Below are 21,158 nucleotides of genomic sequence, written 5' to 3'. Positions count from 1 at the left end.
AAAAGCCTGGATCCTTCTTAGTCCAGTATATTATTCACTCGTTGTCTTTCTGTAAGTATTCTGACCTTCCTGGGAGACCAGCTTTTAGGATCACAGTCCCTGTTCAGACACTTTATTGTTTTCTTGCATGTTTTACATGCTTTTCAGAACTCAAGCCATGCTTTTCTCTAAGTATGGCACACTTGGTCCTGATACAATGGACTTCAGTTGGAAGAGAGCTTTATAAAGTGAACAGTAATAATAAATTTGTTTTCTGATTTTGTTTTTCAGAGTTGTCGTGAGTCCCCGACAGAATCTGACTCGTATCACATTAAAAGGGACTTTCCAGGGGGCTAAAGTAGTCCGTGGCCCAGACTGGGAATGGGGTAACCAAGACGGTAAGCTGCTTCTCAGATGTCCTGTAAAAGACCGTTCCATTTTTTTTTCTCTCTTTCTTTTTGCCATATTGCTGGTTGAAAATGCACGTGCTGAGCTGTAGCTTCGAGGGAAGCTGTTCAGATGATGCAGGTTGCTGGTTTTTAAATATTTGTTTTCTTGTATTTGTTTAGAGACATACCTGTGGCATAGACTCCATGCATTCATTCAGGGTGTGGGAGGGAAATTTTGCTGCTCTTATTGCATAAATGTGAAAACTCGTGGGAACCGTCCTGGCAGATCTTTTATAGAACTGTAAGTGTACAGCACATTACAAGAAAATAAAGACCTGTCCTCTCTTGAAAAAGCTTCCGTTCGTGGTGGGAATTAAGGTTTGTCTGACTTTGTGTAGTATTCCTTTTTCCTCTGGAGTTCTTTGGAGTTATCCTTATTTGGACACTTGAGAACAGTGAAGAGGAATAGTCTAGGTTTGATGTGGAGCACTGATGAAGAACTGTGTGCTGTGGTTACTGGAGAATGACTTCTGCTTTCTGTGTGAAGTGTAACTTCAGGCTGAAAATGCAGAGAAAAAAGCATTTTCTAGACCTGATATAACAACTGACTCACTGATAGCAATTTTGTGTAGTGCTGCAGGGCTAAGGAAACTTCATGGTCCATTTCTATTCCAGAGCCTTATAGCTGCTTTTTTTTCCCTTAATAATTACAACTGAAGTTGTAAGTCCAAAGGTTCCACCACTTGGTGTTGACCCCACCATTTATTGCAGCTCTGGGTTCAGTGGAGGACGTGGATACTTGCAGGTTTGAGAGCAAAAGCAGCTTATGCTCAGTCCAGCTTAGCCATCCTTCTGAGATCAGATCAACATTTACATGTCTGAGACTGGTGTTGCTTACGACAGTGACGTGAAAGCAGTGGTATGTGCAAAACAAGTGAGAAGAAGCGTAAGGCCAGGTGCTCAGCTGCTCTCTGCTCAAACTGCCTCGTCTTTCCTTGGTGGAGCTGCCCCCATCCACTGCTGTCTGCTCTTCAGCACTTCTCTTCCTGGTAGCACTAACATCAGCTCTGTTTCCATTTAAGGAGGCAACGTGTAAGTACTGGTAATACATAACCTTGCAAACTCTGTCACAGCGTCCAGGGGAGCGTGGGTGTTAATTACGTGGTCTTGTGTGCCTGCTAAAGGCAACGGCATCTACTTGAGAAAGCTGATCGTATGGTCTTGCTCTTATTTGCCTGGGGCTTTTAGTATTCCTGATGCCCTTTGCAAAAATGAGCATTGAGTGCAAAACGTGCCAAGTGACCGGACTTCTTGTTCAGCTGTGCTCAGGGTTGACCCTCACAACTCTTCAGTCATTTAAATCTTTTCATCATATGCATATTTTTCCTTGCTGCCGCCTGAGTACAAACCCCGTGGAAGTGGATGCTAATGCTCTCCTTAGAAAAAATGCACCTGGACAGGGAGGGGAAGTTACAGTAAAGCAATAAAGATTACACTAGTTTGTATTATCCTTTTTAGATACTGTGCAGTTAGATGAGGAAGTAAACTCCTTTAAGTTGATAATTTCCAAAGCTTTGCAGGCAATCAGATCCTCACTGGCAACGCAGTGAGACAGACAGATGTTGCAGAGAGAGGGAGGGAATCTGCAAATTCAGACTGTCGGTCACTATATTCAGTGCACTTTGCATATAAATCTAAAATCTCCACTTTCTGGACTGTTTCAGTGGTGGTCTTCTCTGCTTTGTGTAGGTGAAGTACCTGATGTTCTTCCACCTCACCAGTGCTGGGGTGATGTTGGGCAGATTTTCCAGTGCTGCTGTGTTTTTACTTTGCCACAGTGTGGTGCCATGACGCAGCGTGCTGCCTAGCTGGGCAGCGTTTCTGTAGACCAGGAGAAATGGCACTTACACTGTAACAGAGTTCAGCTTTTCCATATTTATTCCAAAGCAAATGGCTGCGTGGCTTTCAGTGAGCTTCACGTGGAGATTCTCTGAGTCGATCAAATTCAATTGTCCTGTAGTTTAATTTCTCTAGTTAAAAAGTGAGTGAGATTGTTTGCACCTTCTACACATCCAGCATGTAAAGCTGGCCTATGACAGGGCCCCACAGAAATCCTTCCTGGCAGCAACTTCTCCGTCAGGATTTCATCTATCAGCTATTGACTTTCAGCTCTGGGCCTGCTCATCTGTGATGAATAGTTGGAGAACAGACATGTTTTCTCCTTGTTTTTGACTTAGTTAAGAAAAATGTTGTTTAATTTTTGTCTCAGGTGAGTTCCTGTGTGTTGGTCTCTGAAAATACAAGCTGGATGCTTTTTCCCCTCTTTCCATCAGGTGGTGAAGGTAAAACCGGGCGCGTGGTCGATATTCGCGGCTGGGATGTAGAGACTGGACGCAGCGTGGCCAGCGTTACGTGGGCTGATGGCACCACAAATGTCTACCGAGTTGGACACAAGGGAAAAGTGGACTTGAAATGTACTGTGGAGGCATCTGGTGGCTTTTACTACAAAGAGCATCTCCCCAAGTTAGGTGCGTAAGCATGTTTCAATTGAGAAATTGTGACTCTCACTGCCGTTTCCTGACACTAAAGCCATTTTGCTTGGAAGACAGAAAACGAGCAGGTGGTTTTATAAAGGTTCTGCATGATCTGTGTCATTAAAAAAAAAAGTCTGTGTGAACGTACTGTTTTATGGTCGGTAAAAAATAGTTTGGTCTTGTAGCGGTAAGATCATGTAAGACCATCAGATACCCACAGTTGTGTCCCAAGAGAGAGATCTGCCAAGGCAGCTTCTTGATGCTGCAGGTGCGTGAAACTCCCCAAGGAATGCCTGTGTTGTGTATCGTTAGAACTACCTCATGTTTCATCCATACCATGATCCAGTTAGTCAAATCCTCTCGATCTCTCTACGTATGCTGCCCCACAGAGTGAGTACGGCATGCTCCACGAGTAGAATTACGCTGTTCTGCATCAATTAAGCCTTATGCTGATTTGCTGCCCTTGTTACGAAGGCAAGCACAACACAAAGCTGCTTATTGCGTCCTCCATGTGTGTGGGTGGCGTCATCCTTCTCTTTAGGAAAACCAGCTGAACTGCAGAGGAAAGAAAGCACAGACAGGCATCCGTTCCAGCACGGGGACAAGGTGAAATGCCTCCTGGACATCGACATCTTGCGGGAGATGCAGGAGGGCCATGGTGGCTGGAATCCTAAAATGGCTGAGGTATGCTGCTGCTCCTTCTCATTCTCTTGGCACTACAGGAGTAACCCCTGGCTAAGAAGTTACCTGAATATCTTTGTGTAGCGTGTTGCCTTCTGTATTTATATTGTGTTAGGCAAATCACTAATACAAATTCTTTATTGATAGGACACAGGAGTCAGATTTTTACATTCAGATAAATCTAGGGTGAATGAGAATACCTCGCAGAGCCCTGCAGAATTTCTAAGACTCTGAGATAGGTCAAAAGAGTTGCTCCAACATCTTGGAAGCCAGTGCAAAAAAAAGTCTTTTTAAAAAAAAAAAAAAAAAAAAGATTGTAGTAATCTCTGCTCACCTTTATGATTTGGAAAGAGGAGGACAATTTGTGCTGCATTCTCAAGGATTTTTACGCTTTGTATACCTATTGCTGTCCTGCCCCCAGTATGCTGCTCCTTTAAGGGAGCTTCTTAAGCCTCTTTCCCTCCTTTTGCAGAAAAATGACTGCATCTCATTTAAATCAGATTCGGGATTAAGCAATGTGATTCATTTAGGGGTTTTCCCCTGCTTTTTTTTTCCTCCCCTATCAAAAGTTCATTGGCCAGACAGGGACTGTGCACAGAATCACGGACAGAGGGGACGTGAGGGTCCAGTTCAACAGTGAAACCCGCTGGACTTTCCATCCTGGAGCTCTGACCAAGGTATGTACCGACCGGTGAGCTTGGCCGGAACTACAAATGCTGCAGGGAGCAGCTGGCAGTTGAGCCTGCTGTGGTAGGATGCAAGGTGTCTCAAGCAAGTGCTGAAGAAATATACTGCTGTTGTAAAAGCAGCGGTACTAGGCAAAGTAGTGCAAGCACTCAGAGCCGAAACAGATAGCTGCAGACTGGGGGAGTTGGGCTACGAGGAGGTCCAGTTGCATGAACCTTTAGATTTTAAATGTTGGAAGTTCTTACCGTAAATTCTTTCTTAATTTCTGTTCCTTTGATAAGAAAGGTAACAAGTGACCTACAACACCTCATCCTTCTGCTGCCTTTCATCTGTGACAAACCTTCGTCCACATCATTTCCACTTCTTTTTTTTCCTTCCTCGTGTCTTCATTTTGTTCTACTTACATCTTTTTCTCTTGCTTCTCTCTGGATGACCTGAGCCTTTAATCCATCTCTTCTAACTCTGTCTGCATTTCTAAAGCTGATAGCTGTGGCCTTCTCCAGGGGGTCGTGGTCTTGAAATGGGGATTATTAGAAATGGGGCTCATAGGTATAGAAGGAGCTGCTGGAAGACTACAAAATTCTGAAAGAATTGTACAAGATCACAGGGCAAAAAAATCTCCAGCCAACACCAATGGATGGTCCAGTGTCAGACTGTTCTGTGCAGAATTGGTCTCCTTAAAAAGTGGGTTTTGACAGTGCCCCCTTCTTAGCTCAGTGAGCAGAGGGAGCGTCTGGCAAAGGATCAGAAAGAAACTGGAGGTTTTCCTGTTTTAAATAAAATGGATTTAACTTCCTTATTAAAGTGAATTAAAGTCTCCAGGTATAGTGAGGGGATAGACCAAGGAAAGTTCCAAGTACTTCAAGCTATTATTATTTACAAATGGTTTGAAGAAAAAGAAGATAATTGTTCTGTCCAAACTATTACCCTATTTAAATGTGTCCTTGGCTTCAAACAGAAGTACTGGAGCCCATGGACCGTGTTTGTTTTGCAGTGCATTGATTACGGATTTCTTGGGAACTGTACTTAGGTTTTGTAATGCCTTGGTTTTTGCGTGCATGGGCTTCGTGTTCGGTTGGGATTGCTGGGGGTGGGGGTGGGGACTGATCGCAATTTTTTTTGGCTTCATCCCCCAAAAAGCTTATGACTTTTTTTTTCTTGTAGCTCAACACCTTTTGGGTTGGTGATGTTGTCCGAGTGATAGATGATATGGAAACAGTGAAGCGATTCCAACCTGGTCATGGGGAGTGGACAGATGAAATGGCACCTGTGAGTGCGCGTCAGTTCCAGGACAGTCCAGTAACTTCCTGAGTTTTCCTCAGCAATTAGGAATGGTGACTGGGCTTGCATGGCCCTCCAGCATTCCTGCTGGTCAGTGGGAGCACAGACCCTTCTGGGACTGCTGAGGCTTTGCAAAGAAACGTTGCCTAGTGCTATTGGTAATACAATCCTATTGCAGAACCCAAAGCAAAGCGGGTAGGTGGGGAATCTGACGAAGAATTTGACTACCAGTAAGTCAGATAAGAGATTTCACTAACCAAGGTTAAAAAAAAAAAAAAAAAGTCCTCTTAAGCTCTTCCCAATTGTCTGGAACAAGACAGGAAAAGTGCTTGAGTGGGAAAATGGTCTGATTGGACCAGGAGTAATTAAATGCGTAGGGGAAACCTTCCCTAATCCCAATTTTCAGTACTCTTAGGGTTCTGCAGGCTAAGTTTTGTTGTTTCACCAGCTTTCTTTGTAGACATTTGTAATATATTTGGGAAACCCTTCTTACGTAAAGCCAGTAATAGAGAAAGTGCTGAGAACCCTCTGGTGTCCTCGAAGCGGGGGCTGTCTGTGCGCGTGTCACTGTTTAGTGCTTCTTTTCACACAGCAGGAGTGCCGCCTGCAAAACCTCTCTTAGAAGCGTTGCGTTGGTTCTGAGATGAGAAGCCTACTGTCTCACCTGTTAAAAATCCTTTGTCTTTCCATTGCAGACCCTAGGGCACATTGGCAAAGTGATCAAAGTGTACGGGGATGGAGACTTACGAGTGTCGGTTGGGGAGCAGTCCTGGACGTTTAATCCAGCTTGCCTGACAGCCTACCAGAGAGATGAGGAAGCAAATCTCATGACGACGGAGAATGCAAAGGAATCTAAAAGTGAGACAGTGAGAATGAAGGTGTCTGGGCTGGCAGGGGTTGAGAAACATTTGCTCTGCTTGTAATAACAGCAGCACACTGTGGACAGTGCTAAACTCCAGCTGCCTGTTCTTCCCCGGATGGAGCTCCAAAACCAAGCTTTGTCTTTTTTGGGGAAGCACAGCTGGTCCTAACAGGAAAATACCAAGTTCTGTACTGGGGAGCGCTAGCCATAGTACTGCCCTAGGTTCAGTTCTTTCTGCCCAGATCTGTCTCAATTTCCTGTTCTATCCTGCTGCAATTCCTGTAGGAGGATAATAATTTGTGAATGCTTGAAATATTCCCAGGTCTTTTTGTGGAAGTGCTGTCAAACCAATGAGTGTTTTCCCCAGTCCACTCTGAAGTTAGACTTGGCATCTAATGATGCGTAGAGGGGATTCTGCCTGTTTTGCACATCTGCTCCTAAAATTGCTTGTAGCCTCACTAGTTTCCTTTGTAGGTTAGGATCATGTGGGAGAGAAAACAGGCTTGATGACTTTGTTTTGCCACGCAGATAGGTCATAAACTGTTTCCTCAGTTTAGACTCCAGGGAGAACTTGCATACAGGCCCAAGCTTTTTAATTTTGCCCTGCCTGGATAACTGTAGAACCTCCATCCATTCAAACATTCAAAAACCGGTGGCTGGAGAGCAGGTCTGCAAGGAGCTGTATTCTTGCCTCCTACAGCATCCTTCCCAAACCCAGGCATTCCTCTTCAGATATTTGCCTTTTGGTGGTAATTCTTCTGTGTTGGTGTTCTGAATCATGGTCTCTTTTGGGTTCTCAAAACATAAGGCTTGTAAAGCCAGAGTTCTGTGCAAGCTGCAAATCTGTGAAGCTCTTTGTGTGAGCTAAGAGGTACTGCAGGCCTGTACGGTGGTTATACAGCTGTGCTGTGCCAACTGTACACATGCTCTTCGGTGCTGTTAACCTGTTGCTGTTTTTTATTCCCCTCCAGGCACTTTGATTACTGTTTTGGAGAAGCTGTTGTCGCAGAAGACAGAGTCAGACCACGCAGGGTGTCTTGTTATTTGGGCAGCGCTCAAGAACACAGCTAAAGTCCGGGAACTCCTTCAGAAGTACCCAGACAAGGCAGGTTCTGAAAACATCCTGAATGGTTACTTTTTGTTGTGCTTTAAAATACTATCATCAAATTGTGTGGTTGAGTAGGGAGAAGAGTGGGAGAGAAATGGTAGACTTTTCAGACCTTGTGCTAGCTAATTTTGCTGCGATTTCGGATTAAATATGAAAATTAAATGTGAATATTGGATGGCTTCAGAGCATGGCATTGAAGCTGACCTGGAGCTTTGTCCCTACAGTGTGTTTCCAAAGCTGTCTTTTCCTGGATTTCCTGTATGGACACTGTACCTGTAGAATTAGGGAGACCTGTATTCATATATATAGATATATAGATATATGTATGTATGTATATATGAATATATATATACATATATATATATATGTATATATATGAAAACAGGACCAGGATGTCCAAGAATCTAGCCCCTCTTTGAAAGGAAAGCCACAGGTTATGTCTGACTGAATGCATCTGTCCTTACATAACCTTGCTAAATAAATTGTTGGAAACAGGAAAAAGAAAAGCTGCCCAGATCCCAGCACTGTGCAAGTCTGTGCAGAGTCTTATCTCCTGTCTGACTGGAGCAGGGAACTGGGCTTGCTGCTGAGAAATTTGTTTGCAGAGTGTCGCTCTTAGGATCGCATCAACTCAAGTCGCTGCTCTTACCAGCTGACTGAAGATTCCAGCCCTTTCAGTGAGGGTTCTAAGGTTTGTAAGCAGGTTTAAAAAGGAGAACTGGGAAATGAAGTATTTCAGCAGTGTCCTTGGAAACCAGTGGTAGCAAAACTCAAGTTCTGTTGAGGCCGTGTCTGCAGGCAGATGGCTGAAAGGACTGAAAGGACTGATTCTGAGCCCCTTGAAGCTGATGTAGTGGATTGTTTTCTGGTACTTATTGTAGTTCCTTATGTAAAAAGATAAAGGGAGCTCTGGAGGTGGGAGGAACAGCCAAACATCTGTGTTTGTTATCAGATAAGAAAGTGCCAAGAGTCAGGAATACATTGCTGTTAGTTTTATTAGATTTCTATTTTATATTCTACTAAAATATTTCTAATAATGAATTAGCACTTCTGTAAGAGTGTTATACGCAGCAAGAGTGTTATATACTTTGTAGTGCAAGTTAGACTTGCTTGCCTAGGGCTTTCTAGCTTATCAGCATTGTCTGTCTTGTGTAAATGGCAGAATAATGCAATGGCCTCTAATGCCTCCTTGCCTGAATGACTCACCCGTCATCGAGTGAATCGAAGTCTTGCCTGCCCTGCTCTCCTGACTGCTGCACAGAACCAGCTGCAGGGAAAAAAAAACCTTTGTTCTGCTTGCCAGTCGGCTGAGGTTTTGCCAGCTCCTTCGTCTCTTCTCTTTAGCCTCCTGCTGATTTCGGTAGCTTCCTTTCCTTTTTTGTCTTGCATTTCATACAGCCTTCTCTTTGTTCTTCAGTCCCTTTAATTCTCGAAAAATGTCACTGTAGCACCTCAGCACTGATTTACCCTCCTGCCAGTGTGCCTGGTGAAGTACCTGGAGTAACACAGAACAATGGGGGCTTGGCATCCAAAGCCTTATGCAAAGCTAATTTGATCTCCTCGTGCATTTTCCTAATAGGAAAGGAATTGCTGGCAGAGATGTCAAGAAGTATTCTGCTTGCAGGCATAGAGGAATTTGGCATCAGAGCTGCAAACAGAGCCCTGGCTTCCAGCTCTTTTCTCCCTTCTTGACTAAATGTGCTATCCCCTTCCCTGTTAGGAATATTTTGGGACAAGGTCAGCCCTGTAGTTGATGTTCTTAAAGCAGAGCCGGCAGGGCACAGATTCTGCGTAGCATTTCTGAGCATACCGCAGTTCTGCAGCTGGTGGCTTTCGTCCTGCCGAGGCCGGAACTCAAAGGAAGGTCTTTCCCTAACTAAGCAAGCTGTTTGCTGTGTCTTTGTCCTTCCTGTAGGTCGACAGCAAGAATCAGGGCAGAACTGCCCTGCAGATCGCCTCCTATCAGGGGCATCTGGATGTTGTCAAGATTTTGCTGCAGGCACATGCCACTGTCAACCTAAGGGATGAAGAGGGGGATACAGCACTGCACTACGCAGCTTTTGGGTACGAGATCTTTTCTTGCTATCTCTGAGACAGGACCTAAAGGGCTGCAGAAGGACATTTCTAGGTGTAAATGGACTGTCTGCGTGCAGAGCACGTGGGAGAAGCTGACGAGGGAGGGTTTTCTCCATGTTAGAAATTAGCCTGTGATCTTCAGGACCACAGGTGAATTTCGTAGTATGCTGACTTAATGTCCACAGCTAGGTCAGTTTCTATGCTATAAAATTTGGGGGGAATCAGAACAAGTGATAAGAGCGTTTGGTGATTAGAGTTTTAGTGGTTGGGATTAGTTTGGTGGCTTGGTTTTGGTAGTGCATGCGTTTTTCCTGTCTGTACAGCATTGAATCTGATCTGTCTTATTCCTTGCCTTTAAATCAGAAACCAAGCTGAAGTTGCCCGTGTGCTTATTAGTAAAGGAGCCAGCGGAGACCTGCTAAACAATGCAAAGTGCACAGCACTCTATGTTGCTGTCAGTCAAGGATTCGCAGAGGTGGTGCAGGCCCTCTGCGAGCTCAACTGTGATGTCAACCTCCCAGTAAGTCTTGGGGTTTGAGGGATTTGGGTTTCGGTGTTGTTTTTTTCTTTTGTGCTGGGGGGTTGCTTCTCTTAACATCATGCATCATTTGTTGCTTAGCAGAATTTGAAGGTAGTTCTCTGAAAACGCTGTGAGTTGCACCAGGGAAGTATTTGCTTACATTCAGTACTCTGAAATTCCAGTTTGGGGTCTACCCTTTCATTATTGTGAGTCTGCTTGGTTCAGTCCAGTAGCACACTGTTGTGCTGGACTCCTCCTTCCAGTGAGAGCTGACCTGCTGCTAACGTGTGGTGTTGTATTCTGCTTTGGTACCCTCTTACAGGATTCCCAGGGAGACACCCCCTTGCATTACGCTATCACTGCAGATTACAAAGTCATCATTGAGATTCTCACTGAAGTACCCAACATCGATTTCACTGTCCAGAACTGTCAAGGCTTCAACCTGCTCCACTATTCTGCTCTAAAAGGCAACAAGCTGTAAGTGAACGAACAGCAGTGTGCATTCCTGGGGAACACACGGCTTGGCTAGGCGGTCGGGGGTTGGGTGGTGGTAAAATGTTGCTTGAATGCTTGTTGAGAAGCTCTGAACCCTAGCTGGTTAGCACCCAGCTGAGCTGGGGGAACTGACTTACCTATAAGGCACTTAGAGCAGAGAACTTACTACTTTAGTTGTAATACCCATGTAGACAAAAACAGTGTGTACGTGGTGCCTGGGGTAAGGGTCAGTTTCTGAGTACTTTGCTTGATTTTGGGGGGAAAAAAAATGATCTCAAGAATCTGAGTGTTTTTCTTCCTTTTTCTCCCTTCTCTAGTTCTTAATTCTTACGCTAATGTGTTCATTCTCTGCGGAAATGGTTACTCAGCAAGGAAGAAGGGAAAGGCTGAGATCATCTAACTCATTACATCCAATCTGAGATATTTTTAGCAATGCAAGTACTCAGTGCAAAGCACTAGTACAGATGGGCTATGCCACTTTTCTGCAGCAAGGTTCCTGGCAATGTGTGCAATATTTGAAGGCAGCAGAGTGATATAATGCTCTGCCTCATTAAAGCTGCTAGCAAAAGTCTGTTAGAAAACATTGTTCCAATACTTGAGAGACAAAGGCAGAATTTGCCCTGAATTGTGTGCAAGTGTAGCAATACCAGAAAGGAGCGTGGTTCTCTGTGATGATTATGCTGACAAAATCATCAGTAAATGTATAATTGTTTTATTCTTGTAATTGTCTGCAAGATAGTGGGAGCACTCTGCTTTGCATTTGCCAGCTCATAGTGCTGCCAGTTTAAAATCGAGGAACCTAAGAGGCAGGCCTGACTCTTCTGCATTGTTTTCCTTCCCGATAAAGTAACTCTTGTGTGTCTGGTTTACCTCCAATGTTCTAGAGCCATAAAGAAGATTCTAGCAAGAGCTCGACAGTTAGTTGACTCCAAAAAGGAAGATGGCTTCACTGCCCTGCACCTTGCTGCTCTCAATAATCACAAAGAAGTGGCAGAAATTCTCATCAAAGAGGTAAGAAACAAAACAAAGCCACCAACAAAACTCCTAGCTCTCCCATTCCCCAAATCCCACGTTTCCTCCTAAGTTCCGTTGAGTTAATGCTGTGTGTGATGTGGATGTGTGTGGGTCATATGGACAGATACAGAGGGCTGGGTCATATAGCACTCTCTTGGAGATATCTTTATTTCTGTCCTGCAGATGGACTTGAGACTCAGGGCTTTAAGCAAGCACCATAACTGCAGCGCTCTTCTTCAGCCAAACTCAGCAGCAATAGCTCTTTTTGTTTGATGCAATTCTTCTCTTCAAGGGTCGCTGTGATGTTAACCTCAAGAACAACCGAAATCAAACACCTCTGCACCTGGCTGTCATCCAGGGACACGTAGGGATGGTGCAACTGCTGGTCAGCGAAGGCAGTGATGTCAATGCTGAAGACGAGGACGGGGACACAGCCATGCACATTGCCTTGGAACGACAGCAGCTGATGTCAGTCATGATGGAGAAGCGTGAAGGGGAGATGGGGTTATCCCTTCTTTCCAAGGTGAGCTGGGTACTGGAGAAATTCCAGCACCAAGGGCAGGAGAATGCATGATGATGAAGGTGTGGCTGCAGATAGTGGGATCTAAGGGGGCAAAGGACGGCAGTGAAATTGTGCAAAGCCTGTCCAGCTGAACATGAAGCAAACCTTAATGCTTGGGGGAAAGCAGTGAATAAATCTGCTGAGAGTATGCTTGGTTTTATAGCACGAAACTTCGCATAGTCAGACACCAATTCATCCTGTATCCTCCCATTTTTTATTAGCATTGTGTGCTTCTTTCTTGACATGGGAAGGATTACAAATCTGCTCACAGAGCCAAGAGCCTTTGGGTTTAATTCCTGCCCCAGAACCACAGCAATTCATTTCTATCTGATGGCGTAGAAAATATGAGGCTAGCTAACCACAAACACCCCAGTTATCTGCAAATGTACCGCAGAATGTGAAAGATGAGACGTATTATATATGATGAAGGCTATGTTGCTGTAAAGCCTGAAATGGATTTCACCATGTTGCTCCATATTCATGGATATATGAATATATCCATATATATGGATGTATGAATATATATATATATATATATATACACTTCTTTTTCCATCTTTCACTGCAGAGCAAAAGCAAATCATGCAACGCTAGACTTTTTTTTTGCAAGATTTGTCAATTTGCAAAAGCATAAATGCAGTGGAAAAAGTGCTTTTCAGCATTTCTGTTAGTTCTCAGGGATAGACTTTGTATGTATACCGCGGATGATGACATGCAGAAGAGCTGAATTTCTTCCTCAGTCTGAACATGGGTCATTTCAGGATAGGCCTTAGATCTAGAAGTCAGTGCATGATATGCAAGTATTGGAAGCTTAATCTGTCTTTTTAGCCAAGATATTAGATTAGCTTTTCAAAGTGTTTTGTCATCCGTATCAATACCAACATGTGCACACACCAGATTTGCAGTGCAAGCCAAGACTGCAAACACTGGTTATACATCACGGATGGATTGAGAATTATTCCATTGTGGGGATAATATTGAAAAATCTGGCATAGAGTTTTTATTGTAATTTGAAATGATAAGCATAATCCAAACTGACATTCTGAAGGGGCACATGCTGTGTGCCAAACTCCTATTCCTCCTTTCTACCTATTGGCACTTGAAAAAGTCTAGTGCACCACCCTTCTTTCGTGTTGCACATTACCAAGCTACCCGCGTTGATAGCAGGAATCGATGGCTCCAGTGCATGGCCAGCAATACTCCAGCCTCAGGTCCTGAGATCCACAGTGGCATCTCACGCCAGCTTAACAGTCACTTCCGAATGTCTCTGCCCATAAATTTAAGCAAAGGGATCAGCAGCAAAAATGGGTTTTACCATTTCGTTAAAAGTCTGCACAACAGCTTTCCTAGCTGCTGGGCTTTAGCTTGTACTAGGGGCGGCCGATAGCCAGTCCTGGGGACAGAAATCTCAACATGATGTATCTGTGAATGTCGTTCCCAATACTGTTAACAGTAATGCTGTATCTAGATTCTGCAGACTCCTTCATGTCGAATTTTACATGCCCTGATCTGCCTAAACACTCTGATCTTTTAAACCAGTAGGAAATTGTTCAGAGTTTGGATCGCATACATAAAAGCTTGGCTTTTTAAATAGCTGCTGCTGCTTAAGGCTCCATACACCAGCTGCTCGTCAACTGGTATTTACTGCGTTGCCTTTGGTGTACACTTCGTACTTTCCTTTCACTAGCTGAAGAAGTGAATGCCTATTGCTATGGTTGGTAATGATTAGGTACCACTTAGGACCAGTTTTATGTACTTCTGTTCCTGGAATGCAAGGTTTGAATCTGTTACTTGTATGCCGAAGGATCTTCTTGCATTTTGTGAGTGCAAAATTACACTCTTAAATTGTCGGTACAAGGATTAAGATTCTGTTTAGAATTCAATACAGCTACATAACAGACTTTTCTATTAACAGAGAGTGTTTCTCAACATCTTTTAGCTGCAGGCTTCTGGCTTTCTTGGAAATGTGGAGTTGAATGTTGGAACTGCAATTGCATGTTACTTAGCACAAGAAGGAGCAGATATTAATTATGCAAACCATCGGGGAAAGTCCCCTTTAGACCTTGTTACAGATGGAAGGATTGTCCAGATCATCAAAGACTTTTCACAGAAATTCAGGTAAACCCACATCCTCTGGGAACTAGCTGCAGTAAATTTCCTTGTAAAATGTCAAGTGCTCCCCCAGCACTGTGGTGTCACAGCTGCCATGCCAGGAAGGATGAAGCTTTCCTGAAACACATCAGATTTCAGTCAGAGCACCTTCTGTTTCATCTGGAGCTGGTTGCTGGCACTGTGTTTGTCAGGGCCTCTTTAAGGGTGCATACTGCCATTGGAAACAGTTGGCAAAAGCAAATGAACGCTGCTCACGTAAATTCAGCCTCCTGACTGGGAGAGCCCTGAGGCGGTCTGAGAAGACTGTCCACCGAAGGCAAGAGCAGCTCCTCTCTTGCAGGGTAATTTTGGATTCTGTTTTGCTTTCACTGGATTCTGCAGTTACAGATATTTAAAGTCTGAACAGAGAGGAAATGCAATGAAAGAGTGGGTGCCAGAATCTGCAGAATTTATTCCAGAGCTAGATAAATGGTTGTTTTTCAACTAACGAGAGAATAGCTTAGAAAGTGCCAAGGGGAGAGTAGCAAGTCAAATTTCTCAGGTTCTGAGGAACTTTTGTTTGGATTTTGACTTTGCAAACATGAAAGCAGAGTTCTGTTTGATCTGAGAGCATAGACCTGCAGGTATGTTACTGCTGGAGGGGGAGCCAGGCAGCAGCTTCTGTAATTGGCTATGCTCCTGGTTCATTTTAAATAACAGGTGAAATACATCTCTTTAAACGTTTTTAAACATCTGGGGATTTTGTTAGTGGAGTATATGTTGAAATGAAGGGGTCTAGAGGAGAAAAAGCATTTATAAAGAAGCTGTTGTCACTTTGGTAGGAAACTGGTTGGCAGGTTCTTCAGAAACTTACCAACTCGCTATCAAGAGTTCAAAAAGCATCCCCTCGTAATACTCCTGGTGGGCCGGGGGTTCTTGGTAATAATGAAGACATTTGCTAGTGCAACCACCATCCTTGTCCCTTCTGTTCAATCATTGCTCATTCATACAATTAAAGAGTTCAGGTAGTAGGTCTAGCTAGCAGACGACTGGCTGGCAGGAAAAGTAATGGATGGGTTGGGGCTCGTAGTGTCAGGACAGAGGTCTGGCTGGGTTATGTAAGAGCCTGGGTTATGTAAGAGCCAAATTCACAGACAGTCACCCCAGGCACATTTCAGGAATATGTGAACAGACAGCATCCTTAGGGCTGCACTTTTTAAATAGCTCCTAAAAGCTGGCCCCTCTTGGTAGGTGACTACTGTCAATACCTGAATGTTGTCCTCCAAAAGGACAGTTCCAGCTTGTGTAAACGTTAGATGTCCCTGCTCTTCCCCTTTCTTTTTACATAGATTCAGTCAGAACCCAAGCTAGAGGCTGAGTTGGTCCCACAAAGGCACTGAAGGCTCACAAGTTAGAGCCGCAGTTGATCAGACAGCAGTCTCCATGTGGAATGTTTCCCAGGGATTAATGCAATTTTATCCGGTTGCTGAAGAACGACCTGGAGTATGTGGCTCAAATTTCACTACGTGTTCTCTGCTGCAGGGAACAGCAGGTTTCTTCAGACTGCTCAGCTGTCACCTGCAGCCTTCGCCGCGTGCACACCACCCCCAACACGATGACCAACCTGAGTGTCTCAAGCGTGGCAGTCCCCACAGAGTGCCTGGTCTGCTCAGAGCTGGCCTTGCTCATCCATTTCTTCCCCTGCCAGCACAGTATTGTCTGTGAAGGTAAGTCCTTCTGCTTTTTCTGTATCTCCTGTTCCGCCATGCAGCCTCCCTGTCTAGACTCTCATAAATCAAGGTCTATTGAGCTGTGTGTGACCTGAAACAACCCCAGCATGAGTTCAACAACACTGTCTCTAGATAGGAAGGCCAAAGCTATCTATGACAGGCACACGTTGTTCTGAGCACCTGCTGATAGGCCCCCCAGGCAGTGCTTATGGATGCCCTGGATAATTCAGAAGGAAGGCCAGATGTTTCAGTTCTGGCTGGCAGTGTTTTATCCATCAAAACCTCCTGAGAAGGATTTCCCCCTTCTCTGGCTTTTGTTATGCATTTGTATCTCGGTTGTTTTAATGGCAGCTTGCTCAAACATGTCTGCGAGCTTGTAAACCTCATCAAGGCTCCCTCAGTCTGACCCCAGGGAATTTGGTAAGGACTGTGTACGAGGGCTGCATCCTTTTCACACAGAATAAAAAACTGTTTTGCATCCACAGTGCAGCAGTTCTGGCAGCACAGAGATGTGAGGAGGTAAAGTGTTTTAATTGCTACTGACATGGGAAGGACTAAACCAAAAGCCTAGGAGGTAGCTCAAAAAGAAGGCCATGTCCTCATTTCCATGCAGAAACAGTCTCATAATCATCCAGGGAGTTCTCAGGTCATTTAAAAGCTGATGTTCTTCAGCCTGTTCTCTTCCTCTCGCTTCTGGCACCAGTGGGCTTGATTGTAATCACTCCTTGTATCATTTTGATAGAATGCTCCAGGAGAATGAAGAAGTGCATCAAATGTCAAGTGACAATAACCAAAAAAATCAAGCAAGGTATGTGTGCTGTTCCTACTGTTCAGTGCTATGTATTGGGAAGGGTGCTTCACGGCATTTGTTTGAGCAACATCAACGATTCTCAAGAGAAATATGCATAAGGAAGAAAGATGTGTTTTGGGGGGAGAAAAGAGGGGAATACCTGTTGCGCTGATCACTTTCAGAGAAGAAAAAGTGCATTGAGCTGACATGGGCCAAAATCAAGCTGCATAGACAGGACATTTGAGGAAGCTAGATCTCTGCCTGGCTGATTCTCTTCGTCGGGTTCTCTGCAGTTAGAACTGCAGTCTCCTCCGCTCTACCTATTTACACAGGCAGTGATTTAACAATGAAAATTTGTGAGAAAGGAAAAATGGCATCTTGTGGAAGCCTTGCTTCTCACCTGGCTGAAACTCCTGTGCCTGTGCAGGGCTGGCATTGGCCAGCTCTCCAAGAATTGTTGAGCTGGGTTGTTTTGATAAAGATCTTCAGCCCTGTTTAAAACAGATTGTCTTGTGTCTGTGTTACTCCATCCAGAATGGGTAGTGTGTGTCATCAGGATGGTGGCAGCTTTGCACTTGTCTTGGAATTAATCCAGGTTGCCCACCGAAGCTTTTTCCATAGGGGTTATGACAGCGGTTATGATGTCTTTAGAGCCAAGATCACTCTTAAGGAAACTGTAGCAGCGAACATGAAAGAATTGCATGTCCTGCTGCTCATGTCTTAGCATTGTGTGACTTTGTTGGAGTCAGGTAGTGGTTTTCTGACTTGATGCCTGGACAAATGCACAGGGGAGCAATTCTGTCACGTGGCATCAGACAAATGCAGCTGGCAAAGACAGAAATCCTCTTTGGAACTCCAGAGTGTAGAGAGGAAAAAAAAAGTTTGCCTGACGGTAGACAGGAGCATTTGTCTTTGCTCCAGGCTGCTAAACGGCATCAAAATGGCAACAAGAATTCCAGAGGAGACATTTGCATGCAGATTGCAGTTACAGAAAGGAACATCCAAGTCTCTGAGTGTATCAGCAGGACTTAACTATGAGTGATGTCTTCAGTGTGTCTTAGCAAGCACTCTGTTCCCAAATTTGCTTCACTTTTATGGATTTGAAGTCACTTCTTACACTGCTGAACTGCAACTTGTTCCAGGATCTTGGGGAAAGGGAGGCCTATATTGAAGTGTAAAGCTACCTAATCAAAGATGAAGGAGCAGAAGATGAGCAGAGGCCGTATTAAGCTGAAACTGGAAAGAGTATATTTCCCAAAGCTGGCAGTTTTTCAAGTATTTAGGGTTCTTTCACATTTCATCTGTGTAGAACAGGTATCTCTATAAGGTCCACTGAATTTTGCATATAGAGTCGACTAAAGGTCTCTACTTGTGTAGCTTCATGTGTGCAAAAGTCCTTGTAAGTGATATCAAGTGGTGTCGTCTTGTTTTACCATGTGTGTCCTGAAAAATACCAGCAGAAATTTGAATCCCAAGTGTAATCAGGAGGTTGAGAGAGCATGGTACCGCTAGCACTGTGAGGATTCCTGGACTAGTGTGGCAGACCATCACAACCAGCACCGAAAGCTTTTACTTAAAGGTAGCACCAGCGTATTCCAGAACGCTAAGGCAGGACGTATCAGATATTTGCATTTTCCTTTTCTTTGTTTTGTTTCTTTTATCTTTTTTAAAAAAGAAACAGGCAGACAAAAGCAAACAAAAAAAAAAAAACAGCTGAGCAAGAAAACAGGAAAGCAGCACTGGCCAGTGTGTAAAAAAGCATCATCTTGGGCTTTTTGTTTGTGAAATCCCTGGATAAGGCTCCGTGAAGAGAGTTTAGTCTGAGCTAATTGCTGCTCATTGAGGGACAGTCTGATAAAAGACGCTGCACGAGGCAGAGCACAGTGGCAACTAACTGTCTCCCTGCTCTCCCACCCTGCAGACAGCACCGAGGTGGAGTGCAGCCCGAGCTCTGAATCCACAGATCAGAGGAAGCTCATGGAGGAGCTGCAGAACCGCTACCGGCAGATGGAAGAGCGCATCACCTGCCCCATTTGCATCGACGACCAAATCAAACTGGTCTTCCAGTGTGGACATGGCTCTTGCCCAGACTGCAGCACAGCCCTTACTGTCTGCCCCATCTGCCGGCAGGCTATCCGGGAGAGGATTCAGATCTTTGTCTAAGGATATGCTTGCTTCCCTTCCCATTCCCACCTCCCTCGTTTACTTCCTTTTTGTTTGCATTTTAGATGAGAAGCGCTGCTCAGTCTGGGTTTGGCTACCTGCAAAGCCAGCGTGAGAGAGGGGGGAGACAAATAATGTGATTGGGGTGGAGGTGGAGGGAGGGAGTCCCCTCTGCTTCCAGTGTCATACGGGCAAGGAGTGGTGCTCGAGGGCAGGCGGCCACCTCGCCTGGTGCTGCTGATCGATCAGAAAGACGTGAAGTAAAGAACACTGAACTGTCGACTGAAGTCAGAAGAGACGTGCAGACCAGAGGTGACAGACTTCCATACGCAGGTGTTTTCAAGGGCATCCAGCTCCAGTGACTGCAGCACGTCCAGCGCCCTGCAGGGTCAGAGCTGGAGCCTTGGCACTCGGCAGTGCTCTGAAGGAGATGCTGTAGAAGGATCAGCCTTATCCCTCGGCAGGCAGTGGCAAAGCACACGCTTGCACCTCACAGGAGGAGATATCAGAGGAGATCAGTCCTGGCCATCAGTCCTCCTCGTTGCCTGTCGCTGGTAGGGAGGTGATGTCCTCAGACAGCGTGTTCTCCGAGCTGGAACTTGGGGGTTCAACAAGAATTCGGACTGACAGAGGCAAATCTGGATGTGGTGAGATCCTAGGGACAGAGCGTGTGCCTTAGAGATAAAGTAGTGAACACTGATTGGGGAAAACATGTTGTTACCACAGAAACTTCTATGTGACACTCTTCGTCCGTGTTTTTTTCTGCACAATGGTGTGTTCAGAGACTCCTGAGCTTTCTATCCATAATGCCAAAGGCAGGTGTTAAATACTCCCATCAAAGTGTAAAGAAAATAAATAGTAATAATTAAGAGATGAGAAAGAGGGATTTAATTTTGGTTTTTTGTTTTGCAGCAAAACTTAATAAAATAAAATCTATATTTTTCCTGAGCATTAAAATGAATGTACAAACAGTAGCTGAACTATGGATCTGGCTGTATTGTGTTTCCCAACTGTCTGACTGAAGAAATATTATCCAGTGAACCTGTCCTGTAAAGTAACCGTTGGTGGAAGTGCCAACCTGTAGGGCTAGCGTGCCATGCGTGTGTGTATGTATCCTTACGTGTTTGCGTGTGGTATCTATCTTTAATGACACAATTATACACAAGTGATACTGTTTGTTACATCTTGCAAGCAATATTTAAAAAAAAAAAAACAAAAATACTGTGGTCCTCTACTATCTTTGTTCATTGGCAAAGAGATGGCAAATATTTTAAAGAAATCTTTGATTTTGTGTAATATCTGGTAGCTATGGACATAACTTACTTCATCTTAGTCCTCTGGCGGTGTGAAAAAGTGCTGTCACAGTGCCTGATTCTTACAGATGATCTTTCTCCAACTATTCACTTGAAGCTGTTACAAATTCAGTGGGGCTTTGATACAGAGCTACAAACTAAGAACAGATTTAACCCCACATGGGCTCACATTTAACTCACATTTAACACATTTAAGAAGCTGAATTTCAGAATCAGCTTTGGTAAAATCAGAAGTGTGAATGTATTTATTTATTTCCTAGAAGTTCATGTTAGGGTATGTGCCTTTGGAATAAGCAGGTATTTACCCGAGTGGTTGCTGTATTGTGACAAGGCATCAGGTGAAGAGGATGGTGCGAAGGCTGCTTTCTGGAACGACAAGACCGAACCACCGTTATGGTGTAAGAGCTGCCCTTTGCTTCAAGTGAATCATTTTCCAGAATATCCATTACCCCACCTGGACGCTGAGCGTTTCCTGAAATATGTTTTCTTCACAAGCCTCTGCATGAACTCCACCTGCAGTTTACAAGAGGTGAACCCAGTTGATGCTTTATCGTGTACGTTAAATGTATACATGTGCTGGCACCTGGGCAGCAGGGCACACTGCTCAATGTTATTATTCACATCTTACACTTAGGGTGTGTCAGTTTATTCAGGAAAAAACAGCAGGGCACATCTGCTTTTTTTTTTTTTGTTGTTAATATAATTTCTTTGGATACTAAATGAAGAGAGGCTTCCAAGTGATTGTTCCCCCTAAAGGAAAAAAAAAATTAGAATAGAAAGCTCAGTTGGAAGGGGCCCGCAAAGATCATCTAGTCCAGCTGCCTGACCACTTCAGGGCTAAGCATATAAAAGTTAAAGCACGTTACTAAGGGCATTATCCAAC

The 21,158-nt window shown here is 44.3% G+C and overlaps 1 protein-coding gene across 6 annotated transcripts in view; it reads left to right on the top strand.

Moving 5' to 3' along the window:
* MIB2 (MIB E3 ubiquitin protein ligase 2) overlaps nt 1-19,938 on the top strand; it is a 41,480-nt gene extending 21,542 nt beyond the window's left edge. For all 6 annotated transcript variants that reach the window (XM_035557785.2, XM_035557784.2, XM_035557786.2 and 3 more), the window contains 16 exons: nt 271-377; nt 2,702-2,896; nt 3,444-3,586; nt 4,153-4,260; nt 5,435-5,539; nt 6,247-6,409; nt 7,385-7,518; nt 9,437-9,585; nt 9,961-10,117; nt 10,440-10,594; nt 11,497-11,623; nt 11,919-12,149; nt 14,128-14,306; nt 15,822-16,006; nt 16,752-16,817; nt 18,721-19,938. In XM_035557785.2, coding sequence (XP_035413678.1) covers nt 271-377; nt 2,702-2,896; nt 3,444-3,586; nt 4,153-4,260; nt 5,435-5,539; nt 6,247-6,409; nt 7,385-7,518; nt 9,437-9,585; nt 9,961-10,117; nt 10,440-10,594; nt 11,497-11,623; nt 11,919-12,149; nt 14,128-14,306; nt 15,822-16,006; nt 16,752-16,817; nt 18,721-18,962 — 2,446 coding nt within the window. In that variant the 3' untranslated portion in view covers nt 18,963-19,938. The remainder of the gene's footprint in view (nt 1-270; nt 378-2,701; nt 2,897-3,443; nt 3,587-4,152; nt 4,261-5,434; nt 5,540-6,246; nt 6,410-7,384; nt 7,519-9,436; nt 9,586-9,960; nt 10,118-10,439; nt 10,595-11,496; nt 11,624-11,918; nt 12,150-14,127; nt 14,307-15,821; nt 16,007-16,751; nt 16,818-18,720) is intronic.
* The last annotated feature ends 1,220 nt before the right edge of the window (nt 19,939-21,158 follow it).

This window comes from Cygnus atratus, chromosome 21 (genome assembly GCF_013377495.2).
Source record: "Cygnus atratus isolate AKBS03 ecotype Queensland, Australia chromosome 21, CAtr_DNAZoo_HiC_assembly, whole genome shotgun sequence".
Taxonomy (NCBI): Eukaryota; Metazoa; Chordata; class Aves; order Anseriformes; family Anatidae; genus Cygnus; species Cygnus atratus.
The sequence above is the reverse complement of the archived record's forward strand: the minus strand, read 5'-3'. Positions and strand labels throughout refer to the sequence as shown.